The 22,717-nt window shown below is 48.6% G+C and overlaps 2 protein-coding genes across 2 annotated transcripts in view; one reads left to right on the forward strand and one right to left on the reverse strand.

Moving 5' to 3' along the window:
- INTS4 (integrator complex subunit 4) overlaps positions 1-8,235 on the forward strand; it is a 72,254-nt gene extending 64,019 nt beyond the window's left edge. The window contains exons 20-23 of the mRNA XM_049776231.1: positions 601-760; positions 875-1,018; positions 4,335-4,455; positions 7,991-8,235. Coding sequence (XP_049632188.1) covers positions 601-760; positions 875-1,018; positions 4,335-4,455; positions 7,991-8,169 — 604 coding nt within the window. The 3' untranslated portion in view covers positions 8,170-8,235. The remainder of the gene's footprint in view (positions 1-600; positions 761-874; positions 1,019-4,334; positions 4,456-7,990) is intronic.
- A 6,456-nt stretch (positions 8,236-14,691) lies between these two features.
- AAMDC (adipogenesis associated Mth938 domain containing) lies at positions 14,692-18,982 on the reverse strand. Its single transcript, XM_049776289.1, has 3 exons — positions 18,839-18,982; positions 16,016-16,111; positions 14,692-14,861 (listed from the first exon to the last, which is right to left on the reverse strand). Exons 1-3 carry the CDS (start codon positions 18,968-18,970, stop codon positions 14,721-14,723), a joined length of 369 nt encoding a protein of 122 aa, XP_049632246.1. The 5' UTR covers positions 18,971-18,982; the 3' UTR covers positions 14,692-14,720.
- Between the last annotated feature and the right edge of the window lie 3,735 nt (positions 18,983-22,717).

Genomic DNA, 22,717 nt, shown 5'->3' on the forward strand with positions numbered 1-22,717 from the left:
GGCCATCCCTGGCACTTTATGGAGACCCCTGAGCACCAAAGGGTATGGGCCAAAATTAAAAAGGAAAAAAATTGGGGCTCAAGCCATAGCACAGTGGGGAGGACGTTTGCCTTGCATGTGGCGACATGGGTTCAATCTCGGGCATCCCAGGTGGTCTCCCAAGCCTGGAGTAGTTTCTTAGCACAGTGCTAGGAATAACCCGAGTGATACCAGATGTTCCCTCTCCCCCCCAAAAAATCTTGGGGCCATGGTAGTAGTACAGTAAGGTAGGACATTTGTCTTGTATACAGCTGACCTAGGCTCAATCCTCGGCATCCCGTATTATCTCCTGAGCTGGCCAGGAATGATTCCTGAGCACAGAGTCAGGAGTAGTACTGCTGGTTATGACCCAAAAACCAAAACCATGCAAACCAAAAAAAAAATCCAAATGAATTAGTCTGTGTTCCCTTAAGCATACTTGGGACTTTGAGGAGAATTGGGGGAGTCTGAGGAGACATGAGGTAGATGCGGTACGAGCGGGCCTGATGTTTGTTGAGTCTGCTGGTGGCTCTGAGGAAAATTCCTTCAGCAGCTTGTCCATTCATCTGTGCTCGTCCACAGGTGCTTTGTGTCTGACCTGCCACATCTGCAGGACAGCTTTGTGGACAAGCTTCTGGACCTTATGCCGCGACTCGTGACGTCCAAGCCTGCCGAAGTGGTCCGGATCCTGCAGGCCGTGCTCCGCCAGAGCAGCTTCCTGCACCTCCCGCTCCCAGAGCAGGTGTGTGTGTAAATGGGTTGCATGCATACATTTGTGTTTATGTGTGTCCATTGTGGGTATGTGCACCAGACTGATGCACTGGACCCACGGAGCATCTTTCCTCCTCTCTTCCAGATCCACAAGGCTTCGGCCACGATCATAGAGCCTGCAGGCGAGTCCGACAACCCTCTGCGCTTCACCTCTGGCTTGGTGGTAGCTCTGGACGTGGACGCCACCCTAGAGCACGTACAGGACCCTCAGAACACCGTGAAGGTCCAGGTCTGTCCCAGCCGCCTTTGAGTCTGTGTGTCTATTGGGCATTTGCGTCTCTGCCAGTTGACAGAGGGACAGAGACAGGGACGCGAAGGGCGAGGGATGCCTGGAGAAGCAAGGACCAAGATCCACTTCCTGCTGAGGCCGGCCTGGAGCAGGTTCCTTTGTCCTTGCTGTTTTTTTTAGTTCTCTTCCCAGCCTTGGTGAGCCCCTGGGCCCCTGTGTGGAGGTTTGGGTGACGAGGCTTAGGCTGTAGCCCTTCCCTCTAACAAGTCCCTTTTGACCCTGAGCCCCACTTTGCCTCAGTTCTGCACCGCTGGGCTAAGCTTTCTTTTTTTTTTTTTTTAATTTATTTTATTATTATTTTAATTATGACAACAAAGATGCAAAGAAAGAGGACAGGGTAAAGTTACAGTGCAAGCCCAATCACCCATAAACAGGATTCTCGGTAGTCCCATCGATGATATCCCAGCCTTGAACTTTCAGCCAAAGAACATTAAGAAAAACAAAACTGAACCCATGTACAATACAATTACTTTGTCCCTCTGGGCTAAGCTTTCTAAGAGGGGCCTCTGAGGAGGATGCAGGGGTGGTGAAGCCAAGATCTGGGGGGAGATGAGGGCATTGGGGGACATAGAAAAGAATTCACAGTTGGAAGAGGATCACTGATAACTCACCTGTAGATCCTGCTGTTGGTTTACTTTTGTTTGTGGTCTACACTGACAGCCTTTAGGGCTGACTCCTGGTTCTGTCCTCAGGAATTACTCCAGGTGTGTTCGAGGAACCATATGGGGTGCTGGGAATAAAACTCAGCTTGAGTGCTAGCATCCTACCCCATTGCTGGTGTCCCCAATCCCAGGAAGATTTAGGCTCTACCTGAAATGTTGCCTTCTTGTTTTCCAGATGTTCATTCCTCAGGGTAAATAAGGAACATCAGTCCAGTCCAAGTGCTTCCACCTCCTTATCATTAGCATTAAGATTTTTTTACTTAAACTTGTGAAGCCATTTCCCCTGTGTCTGTGACATGATGTCTGGCAGTAACCAACTGTAGAATTAAAGCCCTTTGGATGGGCTTGGATGGTGGTGGATGGTGATGGAGGCCTTTCTCCTCCAGCCCTTCTCCATCCTCCATTCATGCAAATCCCCTTTACCCCTAAGGCCAAACCTTTTCGTTACCTACTAAGGACCCTGCCCAGAAATGGACAGGTCCTTCTTGTAGGTAAGGTTACACAGGAGGATTGGGTAGGGTAGCAACCAACCTGTTCTATTGCTTGTGTTTCAGACTGTACAGGCAAGTGAGTTCATATGATATTTTTCTGTTTCACAGAGTTTAATTAGTTTTCTCAAAGCCACTCTTGGCACGACTGATGGGATCCAATGACTTTTCGTGTGACTGGATGTTTCTCTTTTGCATGTGATGAGCCTCATTTCTACTTCCACAGAGGAGTCCTTCTTGTCTGTAGCCAGTGCTTTAGTGCATGGGGCCCTGGGATCTGTGCTTTACAGAGATATCAGGCTGTGTTGTTGCTGGGTCTGTGGGTCTGGTGGTTCCAGTTTGGCCTTTTGAGGAGATACCAGGCTGCTCTTCTGTGACCCTGTTACCTCTCTTCCCTTCAGCACTCTCAGCTCCTTCCTCCACAGCTTCAGCTCTTGTCATGGATAATCCTTCTTCTTGAAGGGTCTAAAGCTTTATGGCAGTGTTGGTATTCACTGCTGACTCAGGGTATCAGACATGTTTTCATATACCTCCGTCCTGACCACAGGGGCTCATCTATGGAAAATGTCTTTTTGGGGCTATCTTCTTTGTTGGTATATTTTTGAGTCACACCTAGTGATGCACAGGCACTGCTTGGGCGATCAGTTGTGGTGCCAAGGATCAAACCTGGGTTGGCCGAGTGCAAGGAAACACCCTCCTTGCTGTACTATGACCTATCTCTCTGCCCCAAAACTTTTTGCTTTTTATTTTTTTGCTTTTGGACCTTATCTGGCGATGGTCAGGGCTTACTCCTGGCTTTGTTTTTTTTTTTTTTTTTTTTTTTTTTTTTTTTGGTCACACTCGGCAGCACTCAGGGGTTACTTCTGGCTCTATGCTCAGAAATCGCTCCTGGCAGGCTCGGGGAACCATATGGGATGCTGGGATTCGAACCACTATCCTTCTGCATGAAAGGCAAATGCCTTACCTCCATGCTATCTCTACGGCCCCTTACTCCTGGCTTTGTATTCAGGAATTACTCCTAGTGGTCTTGGGGGACCATCTAGGGTACAGGGGATCAAACCTAAGCCTGCCACTCACAAAGCAAACATAGGACTTGCTGTGCTGTCATTCCAGCCCTGTGAAATTCTTTATTTTGATGGAATCCTACTTACTTTTGCTTTTGATGTGAGATATAAACCATACTGCCAAAACCAGTGAAGGATTTTTTTTGTAGGTGCTTTGTGGCTAGTTTTTGTTTTGGGGAGAGGGTGGCACACCCGGCAGCACTTGGGTTACTCGTGGCTCTACGCTCAGAAATCGCTCCTGGCAGGCTGGGGGACCATATGGAATGCCGGGATTCGAACCACCGTCCTTCTCCATGCAAGGCTAACGCCCTACTTCCATGCTATTTCTGGTCCCATAGTTTTGTTTTAATTTGAGTTTTGGGCCACATCTGGCAGTGTTCAGGGGTTCTCCCGGCTCTGAACTCAAGGATTACTACTGGCATTGCTGGGGGACTGTATGAGATGCTGGGGATTGGACCTGTGATGCTATAAGCATGGGAAACTCCCGCCACCTCTGCTGTACCATCTCTTCAACACCATGGCTAGTTTTTGAGCTCAAAATTTGAGTCTGCTGTGTGGTATGGTATGTGTGCCATTTGCTGCATGTGGCTTTTTCAAGTACTGTTATTTTCAGGGACTGCCCTTTCTCCACTGCAAATTCTTTTTGTTTGTTTTGATTTTTGGGTCCCACCCAGCAGCGCTCAGGGGTTACTCCTGGCAGGCACGGGAAACCATATGGGATGCCGGAATATGAACCAATGACCTTCTGCATGAAAGCAAACGCCTTACCTCCCTGCTATCTCTCCGGCCCCAAATTCTTGCTTCCTTTGTCAGTGATCAGCTATGTGGGTATTTATACATGTATACTCTCTGCTCTTATCATGGGATACAGGAAGCCCATAGCAAGCGCTGGGCTGTGGGGCTGGTAGAGTTGTGTCCCTGCAGAGAATGTGCATGTGCGACGCTGACACCTTTCTTCTTTCTCTGCCAGGATGTCCCAGAAGAGCTTTCGCTGTTCTGTCACAACCTCATGGCTCTTCTTCCTCTTCCTTTCCCCTCTTAGGTCTTGTATCCTGATGGCCAGGCTCAGGTGATCCATCCCAAGCCTGCGGACTTCCGCAACCCTGGGCCCGGGCGACATAGGCTCATCACTCAGGTCTACCTCTCCCACACTGCCTGGACAGGTAGGAGTGTCCCTGGACATCCTGTGGGCCCTTGGGTTTCTTTTTTTTTTGGTTTTTGGGCCACACCCGGCGGTGCTCAGGGGTTACTCCTGGCTGTCTGCTCAGAAATAGCTCCTGGCAGGCATGGGGGACGATATGGGACACCGGGATTCGAACCAACCACCTTTGGTCCTGGATCGGCTGCTTGCAGGGCAAACGCCGCTGTGCTATCTCTCCGGGCCCGGCCCTTGGGTTTCTGTGTCCTTTGCAATTTGAAAAATAGACTGGGTTGAACCAGACATGGTGAGAAATTAACTGGTATCTTAAAGAACTTAAAAATAGATTGAGGGGGCAGTGGCACGAGCGATAAGGTGTCTGCCTTGAGTGCGCTAGCCTAGAATGAACCACGGTTCGATCCCCTGGTGTCCCATATGGTCCCCCCAAGCCAGGGACAATTTCTGAGCACATAGCCAGGAATAACCCCTAGCATCAAATGGGTATGCCCCCCCAAAACAAAACAAAACAAAAAATAGATTGAGAACCCAGAACTTGACAAACTTATTTGAACTCTGCCCCCATTTTTGAAAAAATATCACTCAGTACCCTAGTTTCCATGTTCACAGTCTCCCTGGGATGGGTTACTGAATATGGGTTATACCATCTCCCACTGATTTACAGCTTTGCTACCTCGTTTGCATTTGTCAGAAAATGTGTCAGAGGGTCCAGTGGTGAGAGAATTCAAACACATGGGAAGAGTAGCAGGTACATTCCTTGTTCTGATTCTACCTCTGCTTTGCTGTGTCATCTTGCTTCTGAATCTATTACCTGATCTTTAAAGTGAGGAGTTGGGAGCTGCCTGTGTGTTCCCCGACCCTCACCAGGAGTGATTCCTGAGCACAGACCCAGGAGTAAGCCCTGAGTCAGGTGTGGCCTAAAACCAAAACCAGGCCAAAGGATGAAAATAATCTTAGTCTCCTTGTTAGTTCTAGGTTTATTCTGGATATTAGGTACTAACGTATTTTTTTACCATTAATTATATCTGTGAACATGCATTTAATTGCCTCCAAACAAGTGAAATGACTACTGACATACATACCCACACCCTTCCTATCTAGGCTAGTTCGTGGAGTGATGCATAGTATAAGATAGAGGACCTGCTCCGTGTGTGGTCTGAGGGGGGCCTCAGAGTAGGTGAAAAGACCAGAGTTCCAAGGGGCCCAGAGGCATCGAGCAGGCCTCAAGCGCTGGTCATGTGTCGAGTCTTCGGCTTTCTCTAGTGCTAAGCCTGGCCCTGAACGTTTGGCTGTGGCTGAAGATGTTCATTGTTACTCATATCTGATTATTGACCACAGAAATTGGTGCTTTTTGGAGTCTTCTTTCCTTGTGTTTATAAATACATGAATAGTCATTCCATGCCATCATTCCTGGTTCCTCCATCAGCATTAGCTAAGGACAGATCTGTGATGAGATTCCTGCAGGACAATGTAGAGCTGCTGTGAGGGGACACAGCCCTGGCAGATCAGGGGTGGTGGTTCTGGAGGCTCCTGTCACACCCACATGGTCTCCTCCATCCTGTTGCACTGTCATTTGAGTCTCCCCACCTTACCCCTGCTGTGCCTGCACCTTCTGGACCTCTCAGCCCGCCTAGGCAAGACTTCCTTGCTATAGTCACATTGCAGGTCACCTCTCCAGCTGTGCTCAGGGGGGCTGGCAACGTTCAGCACCTGCACTGGCACTTCAGTGCCGTTCATCCTTGGACTCAGTGTCCGGAACATCTAGGCCGCTCAGTGGTGCTCAGGGCCCTGTGTGGCACCAGGGATCGAGCGCACAATGGTCTTGTGCAAGCTCCCTGGCTCTATTCTGATCCACTGTTTCCCAGAGTGATCAGTGCTGGACCTTCCCAAAGCAGTGGCAGGGGCTAGAGCCATAGCACAATGGGGAGGGTCTGCCACGTGCAGGTTTGATTTCTGGCACTCCATTGGATCTCCCGTGACCCATCAGGAGTAATCTCTCAGCTCAGAGCCAGGAGTAATCCCTGAGCACGGTGAAATGTGGCCCCTACTCCTCCACGCCCCCAAAATAAAAGCACTGGCAGCCAAGTGCGTTGGGAAGGGCCCTTCCCTTTGTTCCCTTAGAGAAGGGGCCATACCAAGTGGCTTTTCTCTGAAAAGGACTAATAGGCCAAATGAGTGGTTGTGGGCTCTGTTCTAGTCTCTGCTGGGCTGGGGAATAAATGCTGATTGCCAGCTTACTAGGGAGACCCTGTGCTAGGGAGGCAGAGCTACCCTGGAAGGCCATGAGAGGTCTCTGGCCCCACAACAGGGTAAGACTGAACTGGCACGTGCCTGTTCCCCTGCGTGCCCTGACTCCACCTCTGGGCATGAATTCATGAGTGTCTGGACCTGTTCTCCCTCCCCTCTCACCCCCATGTCTGTGCCCCTGATGCCTCCCTTGTCAGAGGTGCCCCACAAATGGTGAACAGACTGAACATTGGCTTTACCTGGACCCTAAGTCCTGACGCATTTCATTGACCCACTTAGTGGTTGGATTCTGCTCTTCCTCCTCTCAGCATTCGGGCCATGTGCTCATACTGGGGTTCTTCTGCCTGCCTGCCTGCCTGCCTGCCTGCCTCTCTCAAGTCCTGGTTCTCCCTTCCTGTGCTCCCTTCTCTTAAGACATAAAATCTTGGGGCCGGGCGGTGGCGCTGGAGGTAAGGTGCCTGCCTTGCCTGCGCTAGCCTAGGACGGACCGCGGTTCGATCCCCCGGCGTCCCATATGGTCCCCCAAGAAGCCAGGAGCAACTTCTGAGCGCATAGCCAGGAGTAACCCCTGAGCGTCACAGGGTGTGGCCCAAAAACCAAAAAAAAAAAAAAAAAAAGACATAAAATCTCCCACCAGGGGCCAGAGATACAGTGGGTATGGCACTTGTCTTGCACACAACTGACCCGGGTTTGATCTCCGACATTCCCGATGGCCCCCCTGAGACTGCCAGGAGTGATTCTTGAGCACAAAGCCAGGAGTAACTCGAGCACTGCAACTTGTGACCCAAAGCCAAAACAAAGCAAAACCAAAACACTTTCTCACCAGCGCTGTGTCCCTGTCAGTAGAGTGGGGAGGTCAGCGTGCCCCAAACAGGCCTGTCACCTGCACATGCTGGGCCAGTGCTCCTGTGCCTAGCTGCAAAGAAGCGGAAGAGTAGCACAGACTCCAGAGCCCCAGCCACAGGTTCCCAGGAGCCACTGCTGCTGATAGACTAGCTGGGAGGAAAAGACCCTGGGATGGCAGGGAATGGAAGGCTCTGGAAGGACACTGTGGCTTGCTCGTATCTAGAGGGGTTAGGGTGGAAAACCTGCATCTGCACACTCACGATCAGGCTCAGACTGGGAAGGAATTTTGTCTGGTGAGTGGAAGGAAAGAGATAAAGTTGGGCATGTTATTTATTTGGGGGAGGGGACATGTTTTTTAAAAATCTTGACTGTTACACATGGACATTCCATCCCAGCACCAGATGCTCACTTGATCACTTTGGTGCCTTTACCCTTTTTCTCTTTTCCAGAGCCGTGCCAGGTGGAGGTGAGACTGCTGCTGGCCTATAGTTCTGATCCGAGCATCCCCAAAACCCCATGGACAGATGGATCTGATATGCCCTCACAGGTGGAAGCCAGCACTGAGGGCACCATCCCTTTCAGCAAGCCAGTGAAGGTTTATATCATGCCCAAACCTGCCCGGCGCTGAACACTGTCACAGTGTATGGATATCTGGCATCAATTCCCAGATGTGTTATTTTGTGTTTAGAATGCAGACCCCGGGCCCGGAGAAATAGCACAGTGGCTTTTGCCTTGCAAGCAGCCGATCCAGGACCAAAGGTGGTTGGTTCGAATCCCGGTGTCCCATATGGTCCCTCGTGCCTGCCAGGAGCTATTTCTGAGCAGACAGCCAGGAGTAACCCCTGAGCATCGCCGGGCGTGGCCCCCTCCCAAAAAAAAATGCAGACCCCAAGGTCAACTCTGCACCGACCCCTCCCTTCCTCAATAAAATGGAGAGCACACCAGCTGTTGAGTCCCGGAGTTTAAAGAAATCTGTGAATGGCAACCATCCCTCTTTCCATCCCAGGATTTCTGGGTCAGAATCTTGTCATGCTCTCTTCTTCACCAGGGCTGGGCCCCGACTAGCTGAGACAAAAAACCTTTTCTGGAGCAGCTTCCGAATGACCTGCGATGTCCAGCGTCTTGCCGATGTCCCTTCATAAGCCAAGGGATAGCCAAGTGAGAGAAGAACCCTTGCTTATTAAGGTCCTGAGACCCCAAATAACAGAAAACCTGAACTTCAAAGAAATGGGGATTGAGGGAGAGGGAGGCAGTCAAAGGCAGGAAGGTGCCATTTCTTCAGTGAGGAGTGCAGTTGTGAGGTACAGCTGTGGAACCAGGGAGATACTCGGGCTGTGCACAGGCGTGGCAGACTGGATGCCCAGATTCCTTCCTGGCCCTGCATAGCAGCCTTGCTAGCTGCTGTCCAAAACTCATCCCAGGGCCAGGGATCTTGTGCTTAGGACAGAGGCAGCGGCCTCCATTCCAGGGAACACTGCTACTTCTTTGAGGTAGCATCACAGAGAAGGCTTCTGGGCCCTGAGTACTGCTTGGGAGACCCCTAACACAGAAAACCCAGCCCTGCCCTTCCCCAGTGAAAGAGATGCAGCGTGGTGTGAGGCATGGAAGTGCATCAAAGCCGTTAAGTGCTGACACATTTGCGAATAGCAGCTCAGGTGGTTCTCAAAACCTTATCAGGAGTGACTGATCCCTGCACAAAGAACCAGGAGGACCCCTGAGCACTGCCAGGTGTGTTCCCCCTGCTGCTCCGATGAAAGACTTTGAAATGTGTGGTAAGAGATGCCCAGATGCCTTGCTGGCTGTTCCAAGCAGAGGCCCCGATAGTTTGCCGAGAAGTTCAAATATCACACTGGGTTAAGTCCAGACTTGGCGTTCTTATCCTCAGTGCCCACATTCAGAGAAACAGCTCTGGATTTCTCTGTCTGGTGGCACTCACACCACCCTGGCCCACTGGCCTTGTGTCATATAGACAGACCTGTTTTACTGCAGCGTTGCATCCTCAGGGCCTATGTGAGGCCCAGACTGGAACCTGCCTTCTCACTTGCCTGGTCTAGGTCTACTCTCAGTCGTAAATCTTCCACACCTCCACAGCTGCCAATGCTTCCCTTCTGTTTCCTTCTGTCTCTCTTAAAAGTGTTTTAGGAAACACCCCCTTTCCTTTCTCTTGGTCGTTGCAAACACAAAGGATCCCACATGCTTGGTCATAGGGTAATCATGTCTGCACCTGGGTGTGGAGCTTACACACATGTGCTTGTTCTACACGTGGTTGTACCACACACTACGAGTTGTGCCATCTTACACATGGTTGTACTCACTGTGAAATATACGCACTTTGGAGTACTCCCGCACATGTAAGGTTTTCTGCTCTGGAGCTCACCCACTGATGGCAGCAGGGGTTTGCAGGATGTGGAAAGTGCCTGGTCTGAGTCCCCTTTCATGTTTTCAGCCTTTGCCTTTCTTTTCTTTTCTTTCTTTCTTTCTTTCTTTCTTTCTTTCTTTCTTTCTTTCTTTCTTTCTTTCTTTTTTTCTTTCTTTCTTTTTTTCTTTCTTTCTTTCTTTCTTTCCTTTCTTTCTTTCTTTCTTTCTTTCTTTCTTTCTTTCTTTCTTTCTTTCTTTCTTTCTTTCTTTCTTTCTTTCTTTCTTTCTTTCTTTCTTTCTTTCTTTCTTTCTTTCTTCCTTCCTTTCTTCCTTCCTTCCTTCCTTCCTTCCTTCTCTCTCTCTCCCTCCCTTCCTTCCTTCCTTCCTTCTCCCTCCCTCCCTCCCTTCCTTCCTTCCTTCTTTCTCTCCCTCCCTCCCTTCCTTCCTTCCTTCTCTCTCCCTCCCTTCCTTCCTTCCTTCTCTCTCCCTCCCTCCCTCCCTCTCTCTCTTTCTTTCTTTCTTTCTTTCTTTCTTTCTTTCTTTCTTTCTTTCTTTCTTTCTTTCTTTCTTTCTTTCTTTCTTTCTTTCTTTCTTTCTTCTTTCTTTCTCTCTCTCTTTCTTTCCTTTCCTTTTCTTTTTTTGTTGTTGTGGTGGTGGTGGTTTTTGGGTCACACCCAGCAGTGCTCAGGGGTTATTCCTGGCTCCATGCTCAGAAATTGATCCTGCCAGGCACGGGGGACCATGTGGGACGCCGGGATTCGAACCGATGACCTGCACGAAAGGCAAACGCCTTACCTCCATGCTATCTCTCCGGCCCCTCTTAGTTCTCTTTCTAAGCATAGTCTGTTAAAGCCTGATCTGGTTGCACCTGCCCCTGTAGAGAATCCCTTCTGACCCTGGAGGGTGAAGCCTGTGCCTTCCCAAACCTCCTCCTACCCTATGCCACTGCGCAGGCCACTGGACTTGATCACTTTCCCTCCTCTCTTCCTGCCAAACCCTGAGATCACCTTGTTCAGCTTCAGGACCCAGCTTTGTGGGCTCAGTGCCTCACTTGCTGCTTCGGGACTTACACTTCTTTAAATGCAGGAGTGTTACCAAGGAAATGCAGGCTTTACAGAGCCACAGCAAGAAAAAGCGATGGACCACACCAGTATCACCTGGTAGGTTTGTTCCTATTGGCAGCTCCCTACTAGGATTTGCAACAAGTAGGAGTTGGCATGAGATGGGCTCTGTGGTCCTGAGATGGCCCTGATCGCTCATGTCACATGTCAGCTAAAGGGGAGAATGAATGAGCATTTGACTCCAGGGCATGTGGAGTCTTGAGATTACAGGATCTGAAGGATCTTTCCACATGTGTGCCATGACTGATTTCAGTAGACAGAATTATTGGGAAGACAATGCCACTGCACCCTGGGCAGTTTCTTGACTTAGGCAGCACGCCTAGAAGAAATGGAGCACAGAGTGCATGCCTGTGGAAGGAGACAAAGGGTTTGATGACTAAGAATGGCCTCCTGTATGCAGGGCCTGTGTTCAATCCATTGAGCAGATCTGGCCCTGAATACAGTGAAACTTTTTTCTTTTTCTTTTTTTTTGGATTTTGGGTCACACCCGACAGTGCTCAGGGTTTACTCCTGGCTCTATGCTCAGAAATCACTCCCATATGGGATGCCGGGATTCCAACCACCGACCTGCATGCAAGGCAAATGCCTTACCTCCATGCTATCTCTCTGGCCCCACAGTGAAACTCTTTTTTCTTTTTTTTTTTTTTTTTTTTGGTTTTTGGGTCACACCCGGCAGCACTCAAGGGTTACTCCTGGCTCTACATTTAGAAATCACTCCTGGCATGTTCGGGGGACCATATGGGATGCCAGAACTCTAACCAACGTCCTTCTGCATGCGAGGCAAATGCCTTTACCTCCATGTTACCTCTCTGGCCCCACAGTGAAACTCTTGAGGAACTCTTGAGGAAGAATTTCCAATCACAGCTGCGGGGAGTGACAGAAGCCGGGTGAGGTTCACTTGGTTGCAGAGCCAAGGCTTGACATGTGATGTCCATTGCTGTCCTCTTGAACCAAACGAGTCACAACTCAAAGCCAAAGAATAGTGTGTAAAGTGATAAGAAGTGATAAGTATGGATGATATTTCCATTAGTCTAAGGCTCCACAGAGGCTGCCTGTGGAAACCCCTAGAACAAGCCACTAACGTGGGACTGGAGCAATGGCACAACAGGAAGGGCATGAGGCTTTGTTCATGACCAACCCAAGTTCGATCCCGTCCAGCCCATAGGGTCCCCCCGGCTGTCAGAAGAGATTCCTGAGTGCAAAACCAGGAGTAAACCCTGACCACCACCAGGTATTGCCCAACAACAGAACAAAAAAGTTTCTACCTTGTAGGTTTGTGTACCAAACACAGAATTCCCACCAGTCCATGAAGAAGTTATAGTCACTCGGCATGGACCATGTGGACCAGGTACTGCTGCATGTACATACATATTGATGTTTTGTTTGTTTGGTTTTTGAACCACGCCCAGCAGCACTCGGGTTACTCCTGGTTCTGCACTCAGAAATCGCTCCTGGAGGCTCGGGGGACCATATGGGATGCCGGGAGTTGAACCTGGATTTGATCCCGGTCGGTCTCATGCAAGGCAAACGCCTTACTGCTGTGCTATCCCTCTGGCCCCACATATTGATTTAAAATGATTTTTCCAGAGTGTTGCTTATTTCTGAGTACTGTGTGAAATGTTCCAACGTTCACCAGTCTGCAGGGAGGTAATGGCTGAAAGTGCTCTTTCAGAATGAAGGCTAAGCCAGGCTGTGACCTTCAGAGGGGTTAGAGGAATTGAGTCCAGCCCCTTGCTTCCCAGTGCAGGAATATGAGATGCAAAGAGAAGTCCTGGATAAGGTGAGATTTGAGAGGCCTATGGGGTCATGTTTCTCACTCTCAGCTCCCCTAAAATAATCCGTGGTCTCTGCCATCTTTTGGGGCTTGATTTTCCCTGATAGCAGAGCCTGGTCACATCATGTATTTGTTCACTTATATCTCCCAATAGAAAATGGACATCACCTTTCATGAATTCACTTTTTACTGCTTGGTCTTTGGGAGGTAACACAGGCATCTGGTCACAGATGAGCAGCTCCCTATACGAAGGGTCACCTGACCATCATCAGGAATGCTCCAGTGACCCCCTGCCTTGCAGTATCCAAATCCTGAAATTCCAGTGGCTGAGTGTCCCCTGGAGGTGGCCCTAGGCTCCCTGCATGGTACTTAGGTGAACACGCTTCACTTCCTGCCTTCCTCAAAGCTTTTATTACTATTTCTCCCTAGATCACTTGCGGTGCCTGGACCAAGGAGTGTAGTTGAACTGAAGGATGGACCTTCCTGAGTCCCTGTGTGTCTCTTCACACACTGAAAGCAAAAGGCTTCCCTTTATCTCACATCTATTCCATTTGAGGCCTAGGGGACCACATACCATTTTCAGGGCTTATTTCTTGCTCTGTGCTTAGGAATCTTACTGGTGGGTGGGTGGGGGCTCCAGGGATCATATGGTATATAAGGAAGTGAATTCAGGTTGGCATGGGCCTACTCACTGTATAATCTGGCCCCAGAAAGTGGTTGTTTTGTTCAGTTTGGGGGGTGGCCCACCCAACAGTGTTCGGGGTCTCTTCCTGGCTTTGTTCTCATGGATCACTCTTGAAGATGCTAGGGGGACATATGGGGTGCCTTGAGGAACTTGGGATGGCTGCATGTAAGGCAAGTATCTGGCCTACTGTACTATTTCTCTGGCTCAATTTTCCCTTTTACTTTTCATACATTAACTCAGTGTTTTCTACAGGAGTTGATACTATCCAGTTCTGGTACAGGGACTCTGGAATGTCTTGGGGAAGAGGCAGTTTCAGGTGCATGGTTTGGGGGGCACATTCTATTCATTTGCTTAAAGGGAGATTTCCAGTGCTGTTTAGTAGGCTGAGCACATGCCAAGAGCAACTCCATCTGGCTATGACCCAAACACCAAAAATGACTTCTAGAGAGGTGGTAAGAAGGGGACAGTAGGGCACATAATTTGGGGGACCTCTGCCCTAGCCCACACCTCCTCACATCATTAGCCTTTGGTAATGGCTGCCTCTCCTTATGGTCATTCCATAGCCCTTGAGGATGGGGATTTGTCAGTCATTGCATCCCTAGGCCTCACACAGGACCTGGTGAGCAGCTGCTCAGAAATGCTTGGAGGGTGCAAAGCCACCGCACAGCGGGTGAGTGTGTTTGCCTTGTACATGGCTGACCTAGGCAGGTTTGATCTCTGGCCTTCCATATGGTCTTGTGAACCTCCCCAGGAATAAGTCTTGAGCACTAATGGGCGTGAATGACATCCCACCTTTCCCAAATGTCTCAGCAGAACCAGCAAGACACAGAATGGCAGGTTCCATGGTGGTGCCCCTGGCTGACAGACTAAAACTGGAGCCGAATCCTTGGAAGCATTTGGGTTGGGGTGCCAGTAGGATGGCGAGAAGTGAGGGCAGGAAGGAAAGAGAGCCAAGAGTTGGGCAGAGGATTAAGGCACTTGACTTCATGACGATGGCCCCAGTTCTATCCCCAGTACCTCAGGATTTCCCTGGAGGCCACTGAACTCTACTATGTGACTCAAGTAGACCTGTATCTCATGGACCAAGCAGCTCAGGAGTCTGAAGCCTTCATATTATCTGAGATCACTGACAGGACCCCTCTGAATCCCCCAGATCTCTGTTGGGGGCTAGTGTAGAGGGCAGAAGTGAGAGCTACAGGAATGACTAGTCGTTCAGGGCTTTATTCCCCTCTTCAGTGCCATCAGCAGGTAGAATGGAAGACGCCTCCCACGCGCATGCCCTGGGCTGCCAGAGCATTGTAGGCCCTGACTGCCTGCTCTGTCTGCAGCATCTGAACTTCAATGCCGTGTTGCTCGAGGTACTGCACTGTGGACGGGAGAACCTGGGGAGAGAAGGTTGAGTGACTCCAGGCAAAGGCCCCAGTCTCCTCTTCTGCCACCAGGGAAATGCATGACACAGAGAGACAACTCTCTATCCATCTCCCCAATTTCTCCATCCCAAACTTGCCAGTGAGCCCCACAGACTCCTAGGAAGCCCCTTGCCTTACGATGTCAGCCTAAAGTTCAACAGAGCATACAAAGAGCATGAAGAATGGAGCCATAGTCTTGGCCTCAGATGCTCATTAGTGATGTAAGGGAATAGGCCTTTGTCTTCATCTCTGGACTTGGCCCACAGCATTTGTGCTGGCAACTTTAGCTAAGAATCTAAGTGGTTTTGTTGTTTGTTTGGGGGCCACACTCAGCTATGCTCAGGGGGTTACTACTGGTTCTGCACTCAGGAATCACTCCGAAAGGTGCTCTGGGGACCATATGAGATGCCAGGGCTCATACCTGGGCCAGCCACATGCAAGGCAGGTGCTCTACCTGCTGTACTGGCTGCTCTACCCACTCTACCTGCTCCAGTCTCAAGAATCTAAGTGGGGACCAGAGAAATGGGACAGTGGGAAATGTGCTTGTTTTCAGGGTGCCAGCTCCAGTTCAGTCCCCAGTACCACATAGGCTTCCTTGAGCCCTGCTAGTACTGACCCTGAGCAGACAGTTGAGATCTAATAGCATTTCTGCAGCGGAGTTTAGACAGCATGGTCCCAGAGAAGGGTCCCAGAGAAGAAGGAGTATATGCAGTGTATATGATGTGTGTGTGTGTGTGTGTGTGTGTGTGTGTGTGTGTGTGTGTGTGTGTGTGTGTGTGAGTGGTACATGTGGTGTTTATTTCTTATAAGGAGGGGTGCATGCAGTGTTAATATTATGCGAGAAGGGGGCTACATGCAGTGTTTGTGTACTGTGAGAAGGAGAGGGTTCTGATAGTATTTATGTTCTGTGAGCTGGAGGGGGGATGTGTAATGTTTATATCCTGTATATCTTGTTTATATCTGGGGGGGACACTGCAGTATTTATTTATGTCCTTTGAGAAGGGGATGGTCATGCAGTGTATATTCTATGAGGGGTTGGGGATCATGCAGTGTTTATGGGAGCTGCAGGCACACAGAAACAGGGCAGAGGCCTGTGGTAACAGACAGGGCGAGTCACCAGCTCATACCTTCAGTGCCTCATTCATCCCTCGACCAATCACCAGGGTCTGCACCCCTTGCTGCACAACTTCCTCCACGTCTGCCGGCTGCACACCTGGAGAGTGCTGGGTGGGAAGAGAGATTGTGGCCCTGACACAATGAATTTTGTGAACAAAAAGTGATGGGTTTTTGGGTTGGAGCAATAGCACAACAGGTAGGGTGTTTGCCTTGCACAAGACCACCCGGATTTGATCCGCAGCATCCTATTTGGTCCCCTGAGCCTGCCAGAAGAAATTTCTGGGTGCAGAGTAACCCCTGAGCACTGCTAGATGTGGCCTAGAAACCATTCAATTTTTTGGTAAGCAAGCCAAATAAAAAATTATTACAGAGCACCTCTAAGCATTTGCTTTTCTTGTCAGTTCAGAAATGGTGATTTATACATAACTTTAATGTTACTTTCAAATTGGCTGCATGTACTCCCTCTCCTCCTCCCAAGCAATAGTACAGTGGGGAGGGGATTTGTCTTGCACACAGTCAGCCCAGATCCCATCCCCAGCATTTCATATATGGTCCCCGAAACTGGTAGGGTGATTCCTGAGTGCAGAGCCAGGAATAACCCTGAGCACTGCCAGGTATGGCCCTAAAACAAACCAAACAAAGGAAACATAGCAAGGGAATAACAAATTGTCAGTCACTAGAGCTGAAGATTTTGCCTATAGATTGAAATCACATGCTGAGGGACATTGTGGAAGGGGTACACTAGTGGGGGGAAGCAGGATCTTTGGTGGTTGGAATGATGTATCCATGAAAAGATGAGTAAAATTGGAAATCGTAGTAACTAAATACCCTCCCCCTTTATTTTAAAAGGAAAAGGAAAATTTAGAGGACCAAAATGAGGAGATACTTAAAAACCAGAACTGTAACTAAAAGAGCCAGAGAGACAGTATAGCAGGTAGGGCGTTTGCATTGCATATAGCAATCTGGGTTCACATCCTATATGGTCCCCTGAGTCCCACCAGGAGTGATTTTTGAGTGCAGGGCCAGGAATAAACCCTGAGAATAGCCAGGTATTTCCCAAAAGCAAAAACAAAAATAGAAGTTTAACTGATGTTGACATAATCGTAGACATTATTCCTTCTCATTGCGTGGGCTACTCTTAGGCCAGGCTCTGAGCTTACACAGGCCCCTCTGTGCCCCCAGGACAGCCATAAATGGGGTCTATTCCTTTAAGGGCTGAGAAATCAGTTAGAAAAGAGCCCTTGGTAACTGTCACTTAGAGGTAGTTGCCTGAGAGCTATATAAACCCCCAGCTCCAGTGCTGGGGGTGGTGGATATATCTCCCAGATTCTGGCTGCATTTCTCGGATGGCTTCACTGGAAATCTGTTGGCTGGACTAGCTACTTATTTTTTGTTTGTTTGTTTTTGGGCCACACCCGTTTGATGCTCAGGGGTTACTCCTGGCTATGCACTCAGAAATCGCCTCTGGCTTGGGGGGACCATATGGGATGCCGGGGGATCGAACCGAACCTTGGTCCATCCTACGCTAGCACTTGCAAGGCAGACACCTTACCTCTAGCACCACCTTCCCGGCCCCATGGACTAGCTACTTATAATGCCCTGTTGCTTTCTCCTGCCTTTCCCTCTCCCCTGGTCCTCTAACTGATTGACTCCTTGCCTCACTCAGTCTTTTTTTTTGTTTGTTTGTTTTTTTGTTTTTTTGGGTCACACCCAGCGTTGCTCAGGGGTTACTCCTGGCTGTCTGCTCAGAAATAGCTCCTGGCAGGCACGGGGCACCATACGGGACACCGGGATTCGAACCAACCACCTTTGGTCCTGGATTGGCTGCTTGCAAGGCAAACGCCACTGTGCCATCTCTCCGGGCCTTCCTTGCCTCAGTCTTAACCTCAATATTCTCTTTCCTCTCTGCCCAGGTGTTGGCTGTTAAGGCCCCTGGCTTCCCTACCCTATTACACCCAGTCTCCAGAAAAACCTTGTCTTGTCAGAGTCATGCCTGCTTAGCCCCTGTCAAGTGGGCTCTGGCACTCCTTACTCTGTGCTTAGGGGTCACTCCTGACAGTGCTTATGGGACCATATGCAGTGTTGGGGATTAAACCCATAAAACGAGCTTGTCCTGTTAACCTATCTCTTCTGCCTCAGAATGGACCTTCTTAAACTCACTTTCAGTGAAAGAGTTGACCATCCCCAACAAAACAGAAACCTACCCAGTGTGTAAAGCCTCAGGCAAGGAAGCCTGCCCCTAAATGGAAGAGAAAGAATGTCCTGAAAATAATCCTGCACCTGCAGCATGTCTGATCTATTAACAGCTTGTTTTGGGAAACATAAGATTCCTGAAGAAGCTAAAACAAATCTTCAGAAGGAGGCATGTCAGGAAGGACACAGTCAGATCACCAAACATTTCTATGGAGTGCTGGGAAGAGTGGGCTGAATAGTCCAGAGAGCTAGCCCAGTGGTGCAGCTTTGCCTGTGGGAGCAGAATTTTGGTCCTGAGCACCCAGCACCACAGGGAGTGATCTTCAGGCACCAGTGGCAGTAAGTAGCCCTTGAGCATGTTGGGTAGGGCCCAATCCCCAAAAATGATACAAAAGCAGAGCGAGCCGGATATTTGCCTTATAGATGGCCGGCCCGGATTCCATTCCTGGCTTCCCATATGGTCCTGAGCCCACTAGGAGTGATTCCTGAGCACAGAGTCAGGAGTAACCCCTGAGCACCACCAGGTGTGCCTCCCCCAATAAAAGAATTTCCTGTAAATGAATGATATGAGAGAGTAGTGACTTTTTGCTTAACTGTTATGACTGGCCTCGGGCAGGGTCAACCAAACACTAATAACTTACCTGGGTTCCAGTTTCTCTCCAATCCCAAGCCCTACTTCCTCCTGGCCACACCTTGCAGTCCTTATAGGTTTTAGAAGAGCCTTGGACTTTCATTTGTCCCCATGAGATGGAAGAAATTTCAGGAGAAGACATAAGGAACGTCACTGAAATTTGAAATCAAAAGAAAATGGTCAATTAGAGCTATCCCAAATACATTTATTTGAATTTTTTAGTTTCTTGGAGGAACCATGATGTACGATACTGTTTGTGAAGGATTTCACATCTGTTTCAGCACTACCTCCTTCTCAGAGTGCCCACTTCCCTCCACCATGTCAGGGCCCTCGTTTATCTCCCCTCAGATACCACCAACACCAGCACTATTCCCATCCCCTGGTTGGTGATCCATATACAAGCATAGTAAGCTTGTCTTTTCAGAATGTAAAAAGCAGCTTTCTCATTTATGTGGCTGTCATAGTTTTTTTTAGAAAGTTAACAGTAAAATGTGACCAGAGATCCAGAATCATCCAATCACAAAAGAAGGTACCACGATGACTTTGGGGCCAGAAGAGCAGGCTTACATACAGAAGGTAGAGGTAGCGTATGCAGTTTAATGCTTTAAGTTCCAGCAAGAGGCACACAATGCTTTTTACAGCATTGTAAAATATTATGATGAAACTTAAACAGCAGCAGGGCATTTGCCTTTCATACGGTCCCAACCTGGACCGACCGTGTTCGATTCCCGGCATCCCATATGGTCCCCCAAGCCTGCCAGGAGTGATTTCTGAACGCAGAGCCAGGAGTAACCCCGGAGCACATCCGGGTGTGTCCCAAAAAACCAAAACAAAATAAAATAGTTATTGTATGGTTCAATTAGATGGATCTGGGTTCCTCCCAATTTATATTCCTTTCTGATGGCTTATGACATCCCTTGTTCAGTCTTACAATATCTGGTCCAGCGTACAACTTCCTAAGTCCTGTCCTTACTTGCCTCCAATGTACAATGGCCTGCTCATGTAATTATGCTGTGTTTGTCCCAGTGTGCATTTTCCTACTCTGAAGTCTTGTCACTGGGCATCTCTTGGACTGTACCCCAACAGCAGTTCCCTGATGTCTCAGTCTTTGGCCACACATGTGAGGGTGAGACCCCTGTGCTCTGTACCTGTGATTCGGCCTCTTCAGACTGTATGCCAGCAATTTTTTTTCTTTTACTTTTTGGGCCACAACCAGTGGTACTCAGGTGTTACTCTGGTTCTGAACTCAGTAATCTCTCCTGGTGGGGCACATGGGATGCTGAGGATTGAATCTAGATTGGCTGCATGCAAGGCAAGTTACCTGCCTGCTGTACTATCACTTCAGCCTGTTTTCTTTTTTTTTTGGGGGGGGGGGGCAACACCAGTTAGGGGTTACTCCCAGCTCTGCACTCCTAAATTACTCCTGATAGGCCAGGGTAGCATACGGGATGCCAGGCATTGACTCAGGTTAGCTGTGTGCAAGTCTGTATTATCTCTCTGGAAACCCCCTGCAGTTTTTGTCATTCCAAATTTCCTGGTCTATGGCACAGCCATGGTGCTGATAGGTGAGACTCTGTGCTCAGTAACTGGCTGGGCCTCTCAGGAATAACAGATCCTATCCTGTCATTCCTACTCTCTGGCCACAACTTTGGTGCTTATGGGTGAGATACTGTGCTCAGCACCTTGTCACTATGTGGGCGCTCATTCACATCTGAATGAGTCTAATTCAACTCAGTCGTTGAGTTTTTGTTTTTATTATTCTTATATCCCAACATTGTCATTGGATGCAGAGGATCTCTTTTGGGAAATCTGCTGTAAATCTTTTTTTTTTTTTTTTTTTTTTGGTTTTTTGGGCCACACCCGATAACATTCAGGGATTACTCCTGGCTATGCACTCAGAAATCGCTCCTGGCTTGGGGGACCATCTGGGACACCGAGTGATGGAACCGAGGTCTGTCCTAGGTTAGTCATGTGCAAGGCAAACACTCTAGCACTTGCGCCTCTCCTCAGGCCCCTCTGCTGTAAATCTTAAGGGCACTCTTTTGAATATAACTTGTCTTTGTCCTTACTGCTTTCAGTATATATGTTGGGGGGGGGGGGTTCATATCTGGCAGTTCTCAGAGGTTCCTTCTAACTCTGCACTCCAGTAAATTATTCCTGGTGACCATATGGAATGTTGGATCATTTTCAGTATCCCATATCTATGGTTTTTATAATTTTGGTGTTTGGTTCACACCGGCAGTGCTCAGGGATTACTCCTGGCTCTGTGCTCAGAAATAGCTCCTGGCAGGCTTAGTGGACAATATGGGTTGCCGGGAATCGAACCACTATCTCCTGGGTTGACTGCAAGCAAATGCCCTACTGCTTCCTGTGCTATCTTTCCAATCCCGATTTTCATAATTTTGATCAGGATATATCTTAAGAGTAATTTTATTTGGAACTCATCTAGTTGGTGGGTACATGTACTTTCCAGCTCTGGGAACTTGATACGATACAAATATCATAAATATATTACGGTATTATATGATGATAGCAATGATATCTTTGACTGCTGCTGCTTCTTCCTTCTACTCTGGTTTCCCAATGATTCTTAAATGGTTCCCCTTGAATTCATTCCAAAGGTCTCTTGTTATCTGGTTGTTTATTTTTAGACTTTTTCTGGCCATTTTTTGTTGCAGCCTGGAGGTTTTCTGGACCGTATCTTTTAAGTTCACTAATTCTGTCCTCAGCATCTATGAAGCTGCTGGCAAGGCTTTCCAGTAAAATTTTCATTTGGGGGACTGGAGTGGTAAGGCATCTGCCTTGCCAGTGCTAACCTAGGATGGACCGCGGTTCAATCCCCCATCATCCCATATGGTCCCCCAAGCCAGAAGCGATTTCTGAGCACATGGCTAAAAGTAACCCCTGAGGGTCACTGGATGTGGTCCCCCCCCCCAAAAAAAAAAAAACACAAAAAAGAATTTTTATTTTTTTTAATTTGGCCTACCAAGTTTTTCAGTTATGACATTCATTTGAAGTTTTCTTACTTGTTCCTTTTTTTTTGTTTTTGTTTTTTTGTTTTTGTTTTTGTTTTTAGGCCACACCCGGTGGTGCTCAGGGGTTACTCCTGGCAGTCTGCTCAGAAATAGCTCCTGGCAGGCACGGGGGACCATATGGAACACTGGGATTCGAACCAACCACCTTAGGTCCTGTATCAGCTAATTGCAAAGCAAATGCCGTTGTGCTATCTCTCTGGACCCCTTATTTCTGTTCCTTCATGATTTTTTTTTTTTTGGCCATCTGGTCCATGGTTTCTTTGAGCTTGTTAAATATATTAATCATTTCTATTCTGGAGCCAAAGCAATAGCACAGTGGTAGGGCATTTTCCTTGCACACGGCCAACTCTGAACAAACCTGGGTTTGATTCCTGATATCCCATATGGTCCCGAGCCTGCCAGGAACGATTTCTAAGTGCAGAGCCAGGAGTAACCCAAAAGCTGCCGGGTTACTCAAAATTTTCTATTCTGAAGTCCTTTTCAGAAAGAGTATATAAGTGTCTGTTAGTGATTCCTCAGGATTACAATCTTAGTCCATTACCCATGGAAGGGTTCTGTGCTGCTTTACCGTCGTTCCTTTTGTGATCTAATGATATGTCTTCCGTTTTGGTAGTCTTTTGGCTGCTTCAGAACTGCGCTGCTAGCTTCTGATATCCAGGTAGATAATTGGGCTGATGCATTGTCACTCTTCAGTGGGTGAGGGAATTGGAGCCTGGGCTGGTGGCTTGGTCTGGTTACAGGGCACTAGCTTCTGATGCCTGGGTTGAGTTTGAGGCCGGTACGTAGGGCAGTCTCCCATGGGTTAGGGGAGTGTGGCTTAGGCACACACCCAGAAACTCTGTTCCTGGTTAGGT

Source organism: Suncus etruscus, chromosome 7 (assembly GCF_024139225.1).
Source record: "Suncus etruscus isolate mSunEtr1 chromosome 7, mSunEtr1.pri.cur, whole genome shotgun sequence".
Taxonomy (NCBI): domain Eukaryota; kingdom Metazoa; phylum Chordata; class Mammalia; order Eulipotyphla; family Soricidae; genus Suncus; species Suncus etruscus.